The 16,414-nt window shown below is 41.9% G+C and overlaps 1 protein-coding gene across 1 annotated transcript in view; it reads left to right on the plus strand.

Annotated features, from left to right (window-relative positions):
• Window positions 1-6,658, plus strand: part of LOC142149904 (cystine/glutamate transporter-like) — a 158,232-nt gene extending 151,574 nt beyond the window's left edge. Inside the window, exon 12 of the mRNA XM_075205453.1 lies at window positions 4,969-6,658. Coding sequence (XP_075061554.1) covers window positions 4,969-5,033 — 65 coding nt within the window. The 3' untranslated portion in view covers window positions 5,034-6,658. The remainder of the gene's footprint in view (window positions 1-4,968) is intronic.
• Window positions 6,659-16,414: the final 9,756 nt, after the last annotated feature.

Below are 16,414 nucleotides of genomic sequence, written 5' to 3' on the forward strand. Positions count from 1 at the left end.
TGAGTTCTCTTTAAAAAATTTAAGTAGATCTGGTCCTAAGCATAAACCTACCAAAATTGTTATTGCAATAATTGAAACCACTTATTGTACCACCCACTATGCAGATGAAATAGATGTCACTGTGCCCTATACAGTGCACCCCGGTGGGGCACTCTCCGAGGATAGCAGCAGGTGGTGTTTAAATGGGCTGATATACCTCAAACCGTAACGCAGGTGAAAGAAGAGCTGGTGAAGTATAGATGCCTGTTGAGCAGAAGGGTTACACCTATTTATTTCAATGATAATGTTCTGATAACCATCTCTCCTAAATGTTATAATAAAACCTGCTCCATCAGTATGCCACTGGTGTAATATCGTAGGATAAAGTTTGCACCATCATTTTCCACCAATTTACCAGCATTTCTAAAAAAAACTGCATGACCAGATACCCACATATACCCTTTTAGTGTAGACAATAACACCAGGTAAAGGAGTAACTATTACTCAATTTAGTGGAAGGCCCAAAAGGTAAGTATATTTCTAAGGCACAATATATGTTGGTGATAAGCCTTAATTTCTCAATTCTCTTGTTTAACTGAAGTCACACTCCTTCCTTCTTCCTTTGGTGTTGCGGAACTATCAGTTTATCATAGACTTTGTTATTTCTTGTAGTAATGGTAGAATATAAGGGCTGCCAGGTAGGGGAGACGTTATAAAGGCTACCCATGCTTCCCATTAAGGCTGCTTATGATGTGATTTTGCTCTTGTTTTTAACTTACAGTACAAGCAATGACCCCACATTTCAACAACACAAGAAGATATTGTGATCAATAACACATTAGATTACTGCACTTTATGACACTACAACTTTCTGAAAGAAATGTATTATCTTTGAGTACTATTTTGCTATGGAGTTGTTGTTGAGGGTTTGTTGATCAATAAATTCAAGTACGGCTTTCCTGGCCCTCCAAAGTAATAAAGTATGTTCTTAGAATAGTAACATTTATAGAACATTATAGCTTTCTTCTAAAGCAGGGGTGTCCAACCTTTTAGCTTCCCTGGGCCACATTGGAAGACGACGAGTTGGTTTGGGCCGCACATAAAATACACTAACAATAACGATAGCTGATCATCCAAAAAACCATAGAAAACATAGTTAACATATATATGAGAAAAAAAGTGATATATATATATATATATATATATATATATCACTTTTTTTTCAAATCCCCCTATACTTACCTTTCAATCGCCCTGTTCCAAAAATCCTCTCTAGTTATTATACTATAATCACTTTTTGTATTGTTTCGATGCAATATCAATAAAGTACATTTAAGCGAGGCATTGTATATCAGGGTGCCCTGACCAGGCCTGCGGTACCTGACATATACATCACTGTGACCCCAAATTGTGACCTGTTTTGCTAATTACACCACTATGTTCGTTAAGGGATAACAACTTATAATGGCCCAAAGACAAAGGTGTGGAGGACAATACATTTGCTGTATTGCAGTGTTCTACCTGTGATTAATGTGCAGTTTTAATTGATTCAGTGTATCCATAGCAAAGTGTGGCCCAGATTCATTAGAGAACAATCTACTGTAATTCATATGGATCACTTTATGACGCAATTTACTCTCTTCAATCTATGCCTATAGATCCAGGAACATCAACATTGAAATAAACATGGGGTCATCTCTTGTAAATATACTTAATTATTATTATTATCCTTTATTTGTTAGGCGCCACAAGGTTTCCGCGGCGCCGTACACAGTACAAAACAGTCGACTATACAGGGTGAAACAGTACAAAACAATAAACAAAAATACCAATACTTTAGAAACTCCAGGCAGGCTGATGCAAAAAACGGAGCAGAAGAACAGGTAGGGAGACATGAGGGAAGAGGGCCCTGCTCAAGTGAGCTTACATCCTAAGGGAGGGAGAACAGTACAGGCACAGGGGGAGCCAGATAAGGTAAGGGGGAGAGCGAGTTGAGAGCGAGAGGCGAGGTTATGTGGATGGTTGGTATGCTTTGAGGAAGAGGTGGGTTTTCAGCGCACGTTTGAAGGAGCACAGAGTAGGAGAGAGGCAGATGGAACGAGGGAGTTCATTCCAGTGAAGGGGGGCAGCACGGGAGAAGTTTTGGGATCTGGAGTGGGAAGAGGTGATAAGAGTTGAGGAGAGGCGTCGATCGTTGGCCGAGCGCAGGGAGCGGGCAGGAGTGTGAATGGAGAGGAGGCTAGAGATATAAGGGGCAGTAGAGTTGGAGAGAGCCTTGTAAGTGGTGGTGAGGAGTTTGAAAAGGATTCTGTAGGGGAAGGGGAGCCAGTGTAAGGCAAGGCAGAGAGGGGAGACAGAGGAGGAGCGGCGTGAGAGGAAGATGAGTCTCGCGGCCGCATTGAGTATAGAGCGGAGGGGGGAGAGATGGGAGTGGGGGAGGCCGGTGAGGAGGAGTTTGCAGTAATCCAGGCGGGAGATGATGAGTGCGTGGATGATAGTCTTAGTGGCATCCTGAGAGAGAAAGGGACTGATGCGGGCGATGTTGCGTAGTTGGAAGCGACAGGCTTGGGCAAGGGCATGAATATGGGGGGCAAAAGAGAGAGAGGAGTCGAGGGTGACACCCAGGCAGCGGAGTTGGGTGACAGAGGAGATGGTGGTGTTGTTGACGACAATAGAGAGGTTGTGGCGGGATGGGAGTCTGGACGGAGGAAAGACAATGAGTTCCGTCTTAGAGATATTGATTTTGAGAAAACGCTCGGACATCCAGGAGGAGATGGTGGAGAGTCAGACATATATATGAGAGAGGAGGGTAGAAGAAAGATCAGGAGAAGAGGTGTATAGTTGAATGTCGTCAGCATAAAGGTGATATTGAAGACCGAAGGGGGAGATGAGAGCACCAAGGGAGGAAGTGTAGAGCGAGAAGAGAAGAGGGCCGAGGACGGAGCCCTGTGGGACTCCTACAAGGAAAGGGTAGGGGGAGAAGGAAGAGCCGGACGTGGATACAGAGAAGGAGCGGTTAGCAAGGTATGAGGTGAACCATGCGTGGACAGATCCGGAGAGGCCGAAAGAGAGAAGGGTTTGCAGTCGGAGGGGGTGGTCCACGGTGTCAAAGGCTGCAGAGAGGTCAAGGAGGATTAGTAGGGAGAAGTGACCCTTGGATTTGGCCGTTAGGAGGTCATTAGTAACCTTGGCCAGTGCAGTTTCGGTGGAGTGAAGAGGATGGTAGCCGGATTGGAGAGGGTCAAGGAGGGAAAAGACCGAGAGGTGCCTGGTTAGGCGGCTGCAGACAATCCGCTCAAGTAATTTGGAGGCAAAGGGGAGCAGTGAGAGGGGGCGATAATTAGCGAGAGAGGTGGGGTCAAGATTGGGTTTTTTGAGGATGGGAGAGATAAGAGCGTGTTTAAAGGAGGAGGGGACTACACCAGAGGAGAGTGATAAGTTGAAGAGGTGAGCAAGGTAGGAGCAGACAGTGGGAGAAAGAGAGCGAAGGAGGTGGGAGGGGATGGGATCGAGACTTAGACAATTGAGGCATAAAATATAGTAAATGCCAATGTGAAAATGTAATTAATCAATTAGTTTGGTCCTATTTAGTGAGTTGTTTTTGTTAGTTGCTTTTTTTATTAGTATTATTTAGTGGTATTATATGTTGTATCATTTAATTCAGAGAAATTGTTAAGTGGATCTAAGCACAAAACCTAAAACACATTAACACAATTTCCAAGTAAGGGAGATTTATACGTGATTTCGATAAAGATAAATAAGCAATATATTATGACTTGCAGCAGAGTTATAATCCCAGTCTTTGATGACTGTGGGCTGCCATGATGATCACTAGATGATAGTGTTGTATTGTTAAGCGTAAATAACATTACATTATTTGTCATACGCAACAATATTGTATTAAAGTGTCCAGTGTTTAAACCGTTTGGTGAGTGGATGGGTCAAATATATGGTCACAGAACTCCTCAGAGACTTATTATGTCTATAGAATTTACAGTAAGGGTGCATTATCCTACATCCCATAGATTGTAACCTTGTGAGCAGGGCCTTCTCACCTCTTTGTCTGTTTTACCCAGTTTGTTTATTAGTTTACCATGTTTGTCCCCAATTGTAATGCACTACGGAATATGTTGGCGCTAAATAAATAAATGATGATGATGATTATCCTGTATATTAGCCCAGTTGGTGCAGAAAATCTCATTTATTTCTACTTCCTCAAGTGCTTACTCCCAAAGCTTTGAATAAAGCAAGCAAGAGGATCACCTTCCCCAATCATGTAGTTACGATGCCAGTCAGATAAACCAGGGAGGTGCAGCTTATTATGGCAAACCTGTGATCATAAATAAATGGGGCCTTTGCCTGCTCCAGATATATTAAATCCTCCAGTGTAATAGGCTAGAAGTATTACTATAGGATGGCTTAAACAGTTATTGTACCTAAGAGAATTAACAGTACTTAGTGGTAGTAATATATAGGAAACAATAACAGTGTGTCAGTCTTTATGACGTATAATGTCATTTTATCTTTTGTATTTCATCAGTTTCCTACTGTACATGTCACTTACAAACAATAACGTTCTTTCATTTCTATTATGATGTTGATTATTGTTCTAGTTTTTCCATAGCTTTTAGTACAATATGTGCTTCTTTTTTTCTTATGGATAAGCATTTATCATTATGCTAATGTTCTAATCTAATGTCTAGGACTTTAAGCCTAATACATTTTTTCGAAACCTCCTCTCAGCATCAATCTTTGACTTTCCTATTGTGAGACCATTGATCTGACCTTCCTTGTTATTAGGATTAAGCATGCTGGGGATGCTGAATGTCACAGAGAGATGCCATGTAAAACAAAAATGCATAATGTATATTGTGTTATGACAGGTAAAAGCTTTACCAGATGATGATACTGATTTATAAATCATCTGAGAGAAACTCCTCCTTCAATAGCCTCTACTTACCATTATTATTATTATTTTTCTTTTTACAGATAGAGTCACCACATTGCTGCAAATACTTCTGGAAGTTGTGCCAGCTGAAGAGAATATTTCATAAGAAAAACTCAAATCAAATAATATGCTGAACCCCTCCAGCTGCAGTTCTACATGTTGTGTTACTGGGGAGCCAAATATAAAGTTACAACGAGATATTAGGCTATTCACTGCTTCTGCAGATACATATTTTAATTTACAGTAAAGGACAACAGAACTGATTATTCATTGTTTATTAGAAGTGCAAAAATACACCTTAGGACAGTTAATCATAATGGGCCTGATTCAATAAGGAAAGTTAAGCAAAAAATTGAGTAAGTTTTCTGGACAAAGCCATGTTACAATGAAAAGGGGTGCAAATGACTTTATTGTTTTGCACATAAGGAAAATATTGCCTGTTTTTTTCATGTAGCACACAAATACTTGATATCTTATTCATGCACTGAATTTAAACTTGATTTAGGACATGCCCTACTTCAACTATAAATCTGCCATCACATTTTAAATTTACCTCCCCCTTCAATGCAACATGGTTTTCCCTTACTTGCTTACTTTTGCTTAACTTTCCTTAATGAATCAGGCCCAATGTAATTATTTTTTACCTTCTAGATACTCGCCATCAATAATTAACCACCATCCCTCTCACAAAATAAACCCACAGAAAGAGAATTGTATTCAGGCTACAGCAGTGGACCCTAATACACTTCAAGGGCCGAATGTGCAGCCATCTATCCATCGATAGCTGCACATTACCCTTAATTTCAGTAGAAAGTTAAAAAAAAATATTTAATAAAAGAAAAAGTCACCACTTGACAAATAATTCCCCACATTCCCACAGATCAAACTCTCTAAAAATTCCTTCAGACTTCCTCACATGTCACTCGAACTCCCCACATGCTACTGAGACCTCCTCAAATACCCCCACCACTCACTTCTAATTAACAGCTAGTGACCAAAGTCAGTTAGGATTCAGGAATCACAGACTTTCCCATGCAGGAGAGTGGGAGATTCTCTGATCTCACTTAAATATCCTATGTTGTGTGGTCACATAATGCAGAAGTGGCTGCTCTTATCACACTGAACTGTATGAAACTCTGACTTTCACCTGCGGTCCCAGTTATAAATTATTCCATAACAGTCAGACAAATGGCATAAACCTGGAAACAGCTGGAGCCAGTGGTGAAACTACCATGGATGCAGCACCTCTCCAAGGCTCCTGCACCACATTCCCCATGCAGCAGTGCACTCACACCACAAAATACACACTGACACCGCAGAGTGCAGAGCGGAGTCCTCATCTGAGTGGTCAGACTACACATTCTCAGAGAGGCCGCATCTCTGCTCTTTCACTGCAGAACAGGGGGCCTGGGAGGATAAACTCCATTACCACACCCCTACCCACGTTTTGCTCTAGTTCCCGATGCTCCTGGCTGGAGAAGGCTCACCAAGCTTGTGGACACCCAAGACTACCTGTTGTCTATCAATGTTCTCCAGTTTATAAGAATTGATACTGTGCAGGTGTTAACTGACCATGATTTCCATGGACTGTGACAGTTCTTATAGACTTATCTTTGGAATTTTGTATTGCTAACTATGTTTATGGAGTTTGATATTTGGAACAGAGAGTACCTCTGAAAATGAGCTATGGTAATGCAGGGGCTTAGCCATGTCACATTGGGATGTCTCATCTGCCCAGGGGTTGTACACAGCACTAATGATGTACTAGATCGGCGGTTCCCAAAGTGTGCGCTGCGGCTCCCAGGGGTGCAGCGGCGCTGTCACTGGGGTGCCGTGGGCCAGCCCTAGAAAAAAGAAAGCAAACAGAAACTTACCAATCCGCGCGGCACTAGGACCCTGTAGCCTCCTCTCTCCCGCAGCTGTCACTGAATATCGACGTCAGTGACAGCTGCGCGAGAGAGGAGGCTGCAGGGTCCTAGCACCGCGTGGATTGGTAAGTTTCTGTTTGCTTTCTTTTTTGCTATAGCTGGCGCGGGGCAGAGGAGGAGGACAGATGGCAGAGAAGGGGGTCAGAGAGCAGAGGAGGGGGTCAGAGCAGAGGAGGGGGACAAAGCAGAGGAGGGGGACAGAGCAGAGGAGGGGGACAGATGGCAGAGGAGGAGGGCAGATGGCAGAGGATGAGGGCAGATGGCAGAGGAGGAGGGCAGATGGCAGAGGAGGGTGACAGCGTGAGAGAGGGCAGAGGAGGGGGATAGCGTGACAGAGGGCAGAGGAGGGGACAGAGGGCAGAGGGGGCAACGTGAGAGAGGGCAGTGTTCCTGGATGCAGAGGGGGCAGTGTGCCTGGATGCAGAGGGGGCAGTGTGCCTGGATGCAGAGGGGGCAGTGTCTGGATGCAGAGGGGCATTTTTTGCATACAACTAAATAAGTATTTCTGTTGTGACCTAAATACTTATTACAATTTTTTGACCCAACTACTTCTAAAACAGGACTGCTCAGTAATTTTTTTGGAGGGGTGCCTTGAAAAAATTTGGAGACTCTAAGGGTGCCGCGAACTGCAAAAGTTTGGGAACCACTGTACTAGACTGTCCCCACACTTCTCCATCACCAAGTGTATCTGCCATTGCTAACTGTCCTGGCAGTTGGGATAGAAGTCTTGACTATTGGGATGGTGCTACAGTACCCTATGATAGGGGCAGTTGGTAGGTATGTAATGTCAGCACAAAATTTAAATGAAACATTGACAAGTTCAACACAGTCCTAGGAAAGCCAAGATTCTTGGCAGTTGCAGTTTATGATTTGTAAATTGTGATTTGTAGTGATAGGAAGATTCTACTTTACTAAACATATCCGCAGTTTTAAAACTACATGGCTACCATGCAACCTTTTGTTCCGGATTGTAGAGACTACGATACATATAGATGGACTTACTAAGGTTATGCCAATGCCATCTGGCAGGCATTCATAATTTCCATTCCCACTAATCACTCTCTTCTGTGCCTGCATCAACTTCAATATAGCTAGTATTCTGTCTACATAAATTCTACAATGTATACTTCAAGGTGCCCACCTCTTTTTACAAACAGGTTTTTAAGCATTGGTTATGATATGAACACACTAAAAATATTTTCCACTTTCTTTTCTCACATTCAGAATTATCATTGCTATTGTTAAAAACCTAATTATTTTAAATTGTATTTAGCCATACCAACAATAAATATACTATGTTACTACTGTGTCTATCATTCTTCAGCCATTACATATATGTATTATGATTACTGTTTTTGCATACTACAACTAAAGTCAGAAATTGGAATAATCTGGTACCTATATTTAATAACAAAGTTATTTTTTTTTATCCTATTAAGCATTCAAAGCAATAGTTTTATCTACATTGTTTTTGGACTGTCAGGACTTGCAGAAGCCATGACTGGGAGCATCGATTCCTGTGTTATGATGTGTGACATTCACACAGACATATTTAAGAGTGCACCAACAAATGAACGAACAGCCTGTTCTCAATTTGAAAGTGGTTTATGAGTTTCGCTTCAATCTGTGTGTTTTTTTCAGTTTTATAAACATACAATTTTAGGTCCACACCAGGATTAGATTTTTCTCACATATTATATCAACCAAATTATTCATCTTATGAGGGGATGTTCTATTAACTTATAAAAGACAAGCTTACATCAAGACCAGAGTTGAACGAGAAGGCACCTCTGGTTTAATGACAAATTTTAATATTATAAAACAAGTGCCCACTCACCCTGAAGCCCAGCTATAAAGCCACACAAAAATGGTAAAACATAGTTGTTTGACCTGAATAAATAACTGAATCTTAATTCAGCCAAACTGGTTAGACCCTTTCATTTTTTGCTGCACTGATCACATGCAGGTCAATTGTGTACACATATAAGAATCAAGGTCAGAGGCTGACTACATTGCTGATCAACATCAAATTAAACTGATTTTAAGTATCTCCCTCCATGTAGATCTGGCGCCATTTCGCAGACAGATACAGAAGGGGTAGCAGTGTTCTTTGCAGTCTCCAGAGACATTGTACTGTGCCATGGCTTACACTGAAACAGAAAAGTAGGCAGTGTTCTTCTTATCAGTCTCCAGTGACATTGCTCTGTGCCATTGCTCACACAGAAACAGGGGAAGTAATGTTCTTGTCAATCTCCAGTCTCAGTGACATTGGTCATGCAGAAACAGGGATAGCAGTGTTCTTGTCACTCTCCAATCTCCATTATTTGCTGGTAAAGGTCTTCCTCATGGAATTTGTAGTTCATTTTATGGCAGAGCTGTCACGATTTTTGGGAAATTCTTTTAGACCAGACCAGAGGTCAAAATGTTGTGCTGACTCATCTGCATCACCCCTGGGTCTCTTTGGAAAGCTAAGTTTTTCCTAGCATCCGTTGCCTGAGAAACTTAAGGAGGAGACATCATCGTGTCATGTACCGCTTGAGCTGTAAACTTGCTGACCAGGATCTCCTTGCATCTCTTGAAATCTGGGTAAGTTGGAAAGAAAGAGAAGACATAGCTCTTAAACCTAAGATCAAGCACAGTCGCCAAAATGCAGTGATCCGATTTTAAGATATTGATAACTCTTGGTTCCTAGTGAAGCGAATAAAGTACTTGATCTACAAGTCCGACATTTTTAGCGTAATTGCTTTGTTTCATCTCCTCCAGTTTCTCAAGCTGCTTTTCCAAAAGTCTAATTAAGGGAATCACTTTGCTCAAGCTAGCAGTGTCTGAACTCACTTCACAGGTGACAACTTTGAATGGTTTCAGCACCTTCACAACACTGAAAGTATTTTCCGCTATGCTGGACTAATACATTTCCCCTACTTTCCAAATATCATGGCTTGTGGGCTTAAGGCAGCTAAGCTATTGGTAGCTTGTTTTGTGTAGACCCAAACAAACCCAACACTTAAGCCACAAAAGTGGCACTCCTTGTCGCTGGAGTGCTTGGTTTGTTAAGCTGTACATGTACTTTTTAATATCTAACATCAGAGGTCGTGGAAGGGCCAAGGAGAATTCCATCTTGCACCACTTTTCTTTTCTGTCACTGCTGTGTGGAAATGTTTCCTAGATGTGCTATGAACTGCTGTGTGTTTGTGTCGCTACTCTGTTGCTTAACATCCAGTCAGCTCGCTGCAATATTTGGCCGAAGTGTATGAAAATAATATTGTGACCTGTGAGGTGGTCAAGATTGACTGGAAATTACTGGAAATTAGTGTTATTAAGGTCAATAATAATGTAGGAACAAATAAAGAGCAAACTTATGGGATTTTATAATATTTTAGCAATTTTTCAAAAAAATACAGATCCAAAACCAAAACACACAAGGACGGTTTTGCCAAAAACAAAATACGAAGTTAATACAGATCCAAAACCAAAACCAAAACACGGGGCTCAGTAAACATCTCTAGTAAAATTTAAGAAGGACTGGTAGCATCTTGGGTAAGAAAAGGGTGTATGCTGGAAATATTTCCAATGTGGAGGCAACAGGACTGGGTGAGAGAGTGGAAGATTAAAGAATTAGGAATAAAGCAGATGGCACAGTCAGGTGTGACAACAAGGCTTGGGAGACTGAGGAAGTTGTGTTCATATTGATGGTGAGGGAGATTTGAAGAGAGTTGGTGATTCCGGGAAGAGTGAAGTTGATAAACTTGGATATGTTGATCTTTAGCTTTGTGGGGAGAGAGAAATTTGGTGCAGAGGCAGGAACCAGTGCAAGGTCAGGAACAAACTTAGATAAAATAAATTGAACAAGATACAGGAGTCAAGAAGCATGTGTGTCAAACGCTACCCAACTCTCGCTGGCCAGGTATGAACACAGGAGGGGTATGTAAATAGTGCAGCTTACCAATCAGCTAATCGGGGAAGACACACCTACACTTCAGCTCAGGACTAATTATAAGCAAGAATGCAGGGAACAGCTCTTCAGAGGCAGACACAGCTACACAGCTAAGACTTGATATAAAGCAAAGCTGCAGGGAGCAACTAGTTGAACAATAACAGGAAGTAAATAGATCTATTTCTATTTTTGGAAGGAAGAATTGGATAAAATTACCAAAGCAAGAATAGGAAAACTTTTGGGTAGCTACAAGAAATGTTTGGAAGTGTTAGGAACTCCCAAGCCAGCACAATGAAACTCGGAGTCTACTCTGAAAGCCTGGTGTTCGCTGGAGCCCCTAGTGGTGGGGACAGACTTGGCTGCAGGCTGACGGAGGGTCGAGAATCGTATACTGGCTTAAGGAGAACCCAGGAGTGGAGTGATTGGCAGATAGCAGCGTGGTGTTTCAGGCAGAGAAAACCAAGGTCAGAGGACACAAGCACAGGTTCAGAATCCAGGGACAAGCGAAAGGTCAGGAGCACTAGCGGAGGAGCAGAATCCGGATTTTAGGCAAATGGTCAGGGTCAGAAGCGTAGGTTCAAAGGTCCAGGAACAAGCAAAGGTCATACACGGGAAGTCAGTCAAAAGGTATAAACACCAAGCAAGGAGTGAACAAGCAGGCAGCAGAACTGAGAACAGGACGATATAACCGGCAGTGAGGCTCAGTCCTCACTGCCTTAAATAGTTCAAGCAGCCAATCAGAGAAGAGCCCTCACAGGAAAAGCCTAATAGATAGAAGTGTTGGTGGCCAATCATAATGCAGTCCCCAGCATCATAATAATAAATGACCCACCGACAAACTGCCTCCTAGGCACCTGAATAGCCATGATTGGCTCTTACCTAACTAGCCCTGTGCGCGCGCGCCCGCCTATTAACCAGCTGGCCGGGCGCGGCGACAGGGAGTCTGTAATGTCCCGGTTGTTGCCCAGGCCGAAACCCGCGGCGGCCGCGATCTCTAACAGGACCCCCCTTGAGGAGGGGTCAAGGAACCCCGACATCCAGGCTTAGTAGGAAATTTTTTAAAGAATTCCTTCATTAACCTCTCAGCATGGAGACGCCTCTGTGGTATCCAACATCTCTCTTCTGGGCCGTAACCCTTCTAGTGGACTAGGAATTGAACTTGGCCTTGATTCTTCCTTGAGTCAAGGATTTTTTCGATGACGTATTCCTGGTCCCCATTCACAATCAAAGGCTGAGGCCTGTTAGAGGAAGGCTGACTGAATTTGCTGGGGGCAGACGCTTTCTTTAGAAGAGAACAATGGAATGTTGAAGGTATTTTTAACGAAGGTGGAAGTCTCAGCCTGAATGCCACTGGATTTATCTTTTTCTCGATTAAAAATGGTCCAATGTATCGGAGCCCCAGCTTTCTGCAAGGTTGCCGTAACTTGATGTTCCGTGTGGACAACCAAACCCGATCCCCCACTTTCAAAGAACATGGCGCACGATGGCGGTCAGCGAAGACCTTGGATTTTTGGGAGGCTTGACCTAGTGCAGAGTGCACCTTTTTCCAGACAGATCTCAACCTGGCAGTAAAAGCAGGTGTTCCGGAATCCCCACTGGGAACAGCAGCAGAGAAAGAGTTTGATTTCGGGTGGAACCCAAGGTTGCAGAAGAAGGGGGATGTGTGTATTGTGGAATGGCAGGAATTGTTGTAAGCGAATTCCGCCCAGTGCAAGAGAGAGGACCAGTTATCGTGGAATTTAGAAACATAGATGCGTAGGAACTGTTCCAAGGACTGGTTGGTTCTTTCTGTCTGTCCATTCGACTGAGGGTGATACGCCGCGATCTCTAACAGGAAGCTGTGATTTCTGCAAAAAATATGATACCAAGTACTAATGAACAGTTGTTTTAAATGTATTAAATTCTTCAAATAAATAGTAATTGTGCATTAACATGAACATGAATATGTCACATTGTGTTATCACAGATTCTGAATTTTAAAAAATTTGAACGATTATTATTTGCACTGATTCAAAAAGTATTGAGAACCATGCCATCTTAAAATTGGTGTTTCAAAGCCTTTCCACAAGTTACTAAAATTTAAAACAGATTACCCCGTGTAAGCTCACGTTTGCACAAAGTGTAAATACATTACTTCAAAAGATACAAAATGTGCTCACTAACTATTTATATAAGAAATTCGAGGATCACCTGTTGTTAATGACTTTTAAATATTAATATCCCTCTTATTCTCTAAGGTCCCAAACAATGGTAAATACTTTCCAAAAAACAAAATAAGACACAGACCTGATTTTTTTGAGTCTCGGGAAGGATACAAGTCAATTACAAAGACATTAAACACTCCTCATAGCTCAATGCAGTCCATTGTTGATGTAAAAAAATCCAAGAACTTTTTGGATTGAGGTGTATATGGACCAAATCAAAGACTGTTCACTAGTTAGGTAGCAGAATCCCCACTGTGAGTTTTGATATGGTCGCATCATGTAATGGGGAAGCTCTCAAGCTGTGTATAGGAATGGTTCACATTGTAGAGAGATATTGGACAAACCTTCCTACCTTCTGTTAAAAAACTGAAACTGGGGAGAACTTTTGTTTTTCAACAGGACAATGATCCAAGGCACATTGCAAGAGCAATGCTGGCTACAAATGACCTGACCGCAAGGAATTAGAGATATGCACAGACCCCCGTGTTTTGTTTTGGTTTTAAAACTTCTTTGTGTTTTGGTTTTGGATCTGGATTTAATTAAAAATTGTAAAAAGTAGGTAAAATCATGTGATCATTGAGCTGATTTTGCCACTACATTACAATTTATAGCATTAACATTCATGTATATATGTACATTTTTTGTACTGATCTCTTCACAACTGCACTCCACAACTGAAATGGTTTGAGAAAATTGCTGAATGCATAGACAGTATTTTCAGGGTGTCAACAATATCCCTAACCTTATCCCTAACCCCATCCATAGCCTTATCCCTATCCCTGTCCCAAACCCTATCCCTAACCATATCCATGACCATATTATACTGTCTACATTTCAATTATAGACCTAAAATTTCTGATGACATTTGAATTGTTGATGTAATGTTATTGACTTTCTGAATGTCGACCGTATGAATGTCTAGCCGTCAAATGCATACCTTTGGAAATGTGAGGATGAGTAGTAACGACAATGATTTAGACATAATTTAGGATGCTAATTTGGAACTTGCTAATGTGCAAAAGGAGGAGGGGCATAATTGTGAATCTGAAAATGTTACAGTGTGTTGTATTTGAACAAATTAATGAGGAGAATGATGTATGTAAGCCGGTCATCAGTAATACCAATAAGCAGATAAGTGTGAACCAAAAAATCTGCCTTTACTCAAAAATGGTCATGTCATCTTCTTCAACAGCATCATCATAAGTGCCCATACCCCGAATTCCGACATGGATTTCTTGCGCCCTCATTTCCTGCAGAAGAAGTGGACCCAATCTGTCATGTCCAGCAATATAGCTCTCCTTAAATGAGCATGTCTTGTCCATGTAGCCTGCTCGTAGTACATTGGTGACACAGCTGTCAGGTTTTTATTTGTCTTCACTTTCCTCTTTTTTTGTACTCTCCTCCTGCTGTAAATGATGCTGGCACGCACGCCAGCGTCATTCACAGAAAACGAGGGGAGGGTGCGCGCTCACTGTGAGAGAGTGAGACGCTGCAGCTGTGATTGGATGCCACTGTTAAATCTTTAACAGCCGCATCCATTCAATGCGGGGGGGGGGGGCGGAGCTGGGGGCGTTGTAGTGTAGTGCAGGGACCGGGGAAAATGGGGATTTAGCTAGGTCTTATTTTCAGGGTAGGGCTTATTTTGGACTGTTCTGCAGAAGTAAGGGTAGGTCTTACTATCAGGGAAACACGGTAGCACACAGTGCCAGGTCGTTCACAGTGCCCTGTTTTTTGTCCATTAAATAATTCAGATGTCACTGATACTGCCCTCACACAATTGCTTTCTGATTGAAACACTTGGGATTTTAAAAGAAAAAAATATATATTTTTTGGGGGGGTGTGCTGCTCACTGTCAAAGAGCACACTATAAAAAATAAAACACAAAAAGCCTTAAAATAGGGAAAACAGAGCACAGACTAAAATACTAGGGGAAATTTTTTGGAAAGTAGCCAGAAAATCTAAAATATAGGTGTCCAAACTGTTTAAAGAGTACAGCTAATAAACTAAGAATTCAGCGCTCAAGATAAGGGATACATATACAGGGAAAGAAAGGGCAATTGAATATATCAACTTATAACTTTGCTTACATACAATTAAATATTTGAAAAAATTTGGAAAACATGCCAATATAGGATGAATAATGAGAATAAAACATTTAGATATTTGTATGTAAATTACATCAATGTAGACAAGATAATGATACAACAACAGGTTGTTGCCACTAATCAAGGAGACAAATTGCGATAAATGCGGGTCAGCAAAGCTTACCATCCGATCAGTACCATGATAGTACATGCAAGGGAAGGATACAAGAACATGGTTTTAGTCCACTAAATTCTTTAGATGCCACTGATAGTGCTCCTCACAAAGTTACATGCAGATTAAAACATGAAATGAAATTGGCTTTTAAAAGCAAGAAAGCTATTTGTTTTTTGGGATGTGCTACTCAGTCATTCAGCACCCTGCTTTTTCCACACTATACTATATGTAACCCCCTTTTGCTGTTTGTAGTGTTGAGGTGCCCAGTTTAGGCAGTGCACCTCCTTCTCATCCCTGGCTAGGTCGTGGCATGGGGGTAAATGACTGTGAAGATGTTGGGACACAAGTGATGTAACTTGGTGGTGGAATCAGATGACTCAATAATGCAAGCTCCAGACCATCCCTATATTGCAAAATGAACTCGTTATTTACACGCCTTCTTCACTCCAGCAAATTCTTAGACTGTTGCAATGATAAATATGTACAGTTTCTATATACATCTCCTGTCTCCTCCTGCTCAGCTCTTAAGGTCTTTATGGATATAATGTCAATGGGGTCGTCACATGCAAAAAGGTGACTTTTTATCTCACCCTCATCTCTCTTTCACAGCAGTATTCACTCATCCTTCCTCAGCAAGGGTATTATCTCTCTCCCATCCTCTGCAGGGTTAATATCTCTCTCCCATACTCTGCAGGGGTAATATCTCTCTCCCATTCTCTGTGGGGGTATTATCTATCTCCCATTTTTTTGCTGGTAATATCTCTCAGTTGGACACTGACAGACACTCCCTGTGTGCTGCTCCTTTCTATCATCCTGTCACTTCCTGAGGTAATTATTACTGAATTCTGTCCCATGTCACTAGTATTCTGTGATGTTATATTTTGGCTCCGAGTGGCAGCAGGCAATGGATCAGCTCCCCAGATTACAAGGGGGGTCCCAGGACCTCCTCCTTCCTGTCCTGGGTCCCTGGCTCACACTCTCTCTCCACATCCAGATCTTCTCAGCCTGATATTGCTAAGCAACATTCTCTGGGTCCTAGTGCCAGGCTACACACTCAGCCACCTGAGAGGTGTGAAAAACAACACCAGAGGGGGTGTTACATACACTATTACAACAACTAGTAGGCGCTGCCAGGGCAAAATGCAGGATTTATAAATGGGGG

Source organism: Mixophyes fleayi, chromosome 1, assembly GCF_038048845.1.
Source record: "Mixophyes fleayi isolate aMixFle1 chromosome 1, aMixFle1.hap1, whole genome shotgun sequence".
Lineage (NCBI taxonomy): Eukaryota > Metazoa > Chordata > Amphibia > Anura > Limnodynastidae > Mixophyes > Mixophyes fleayi.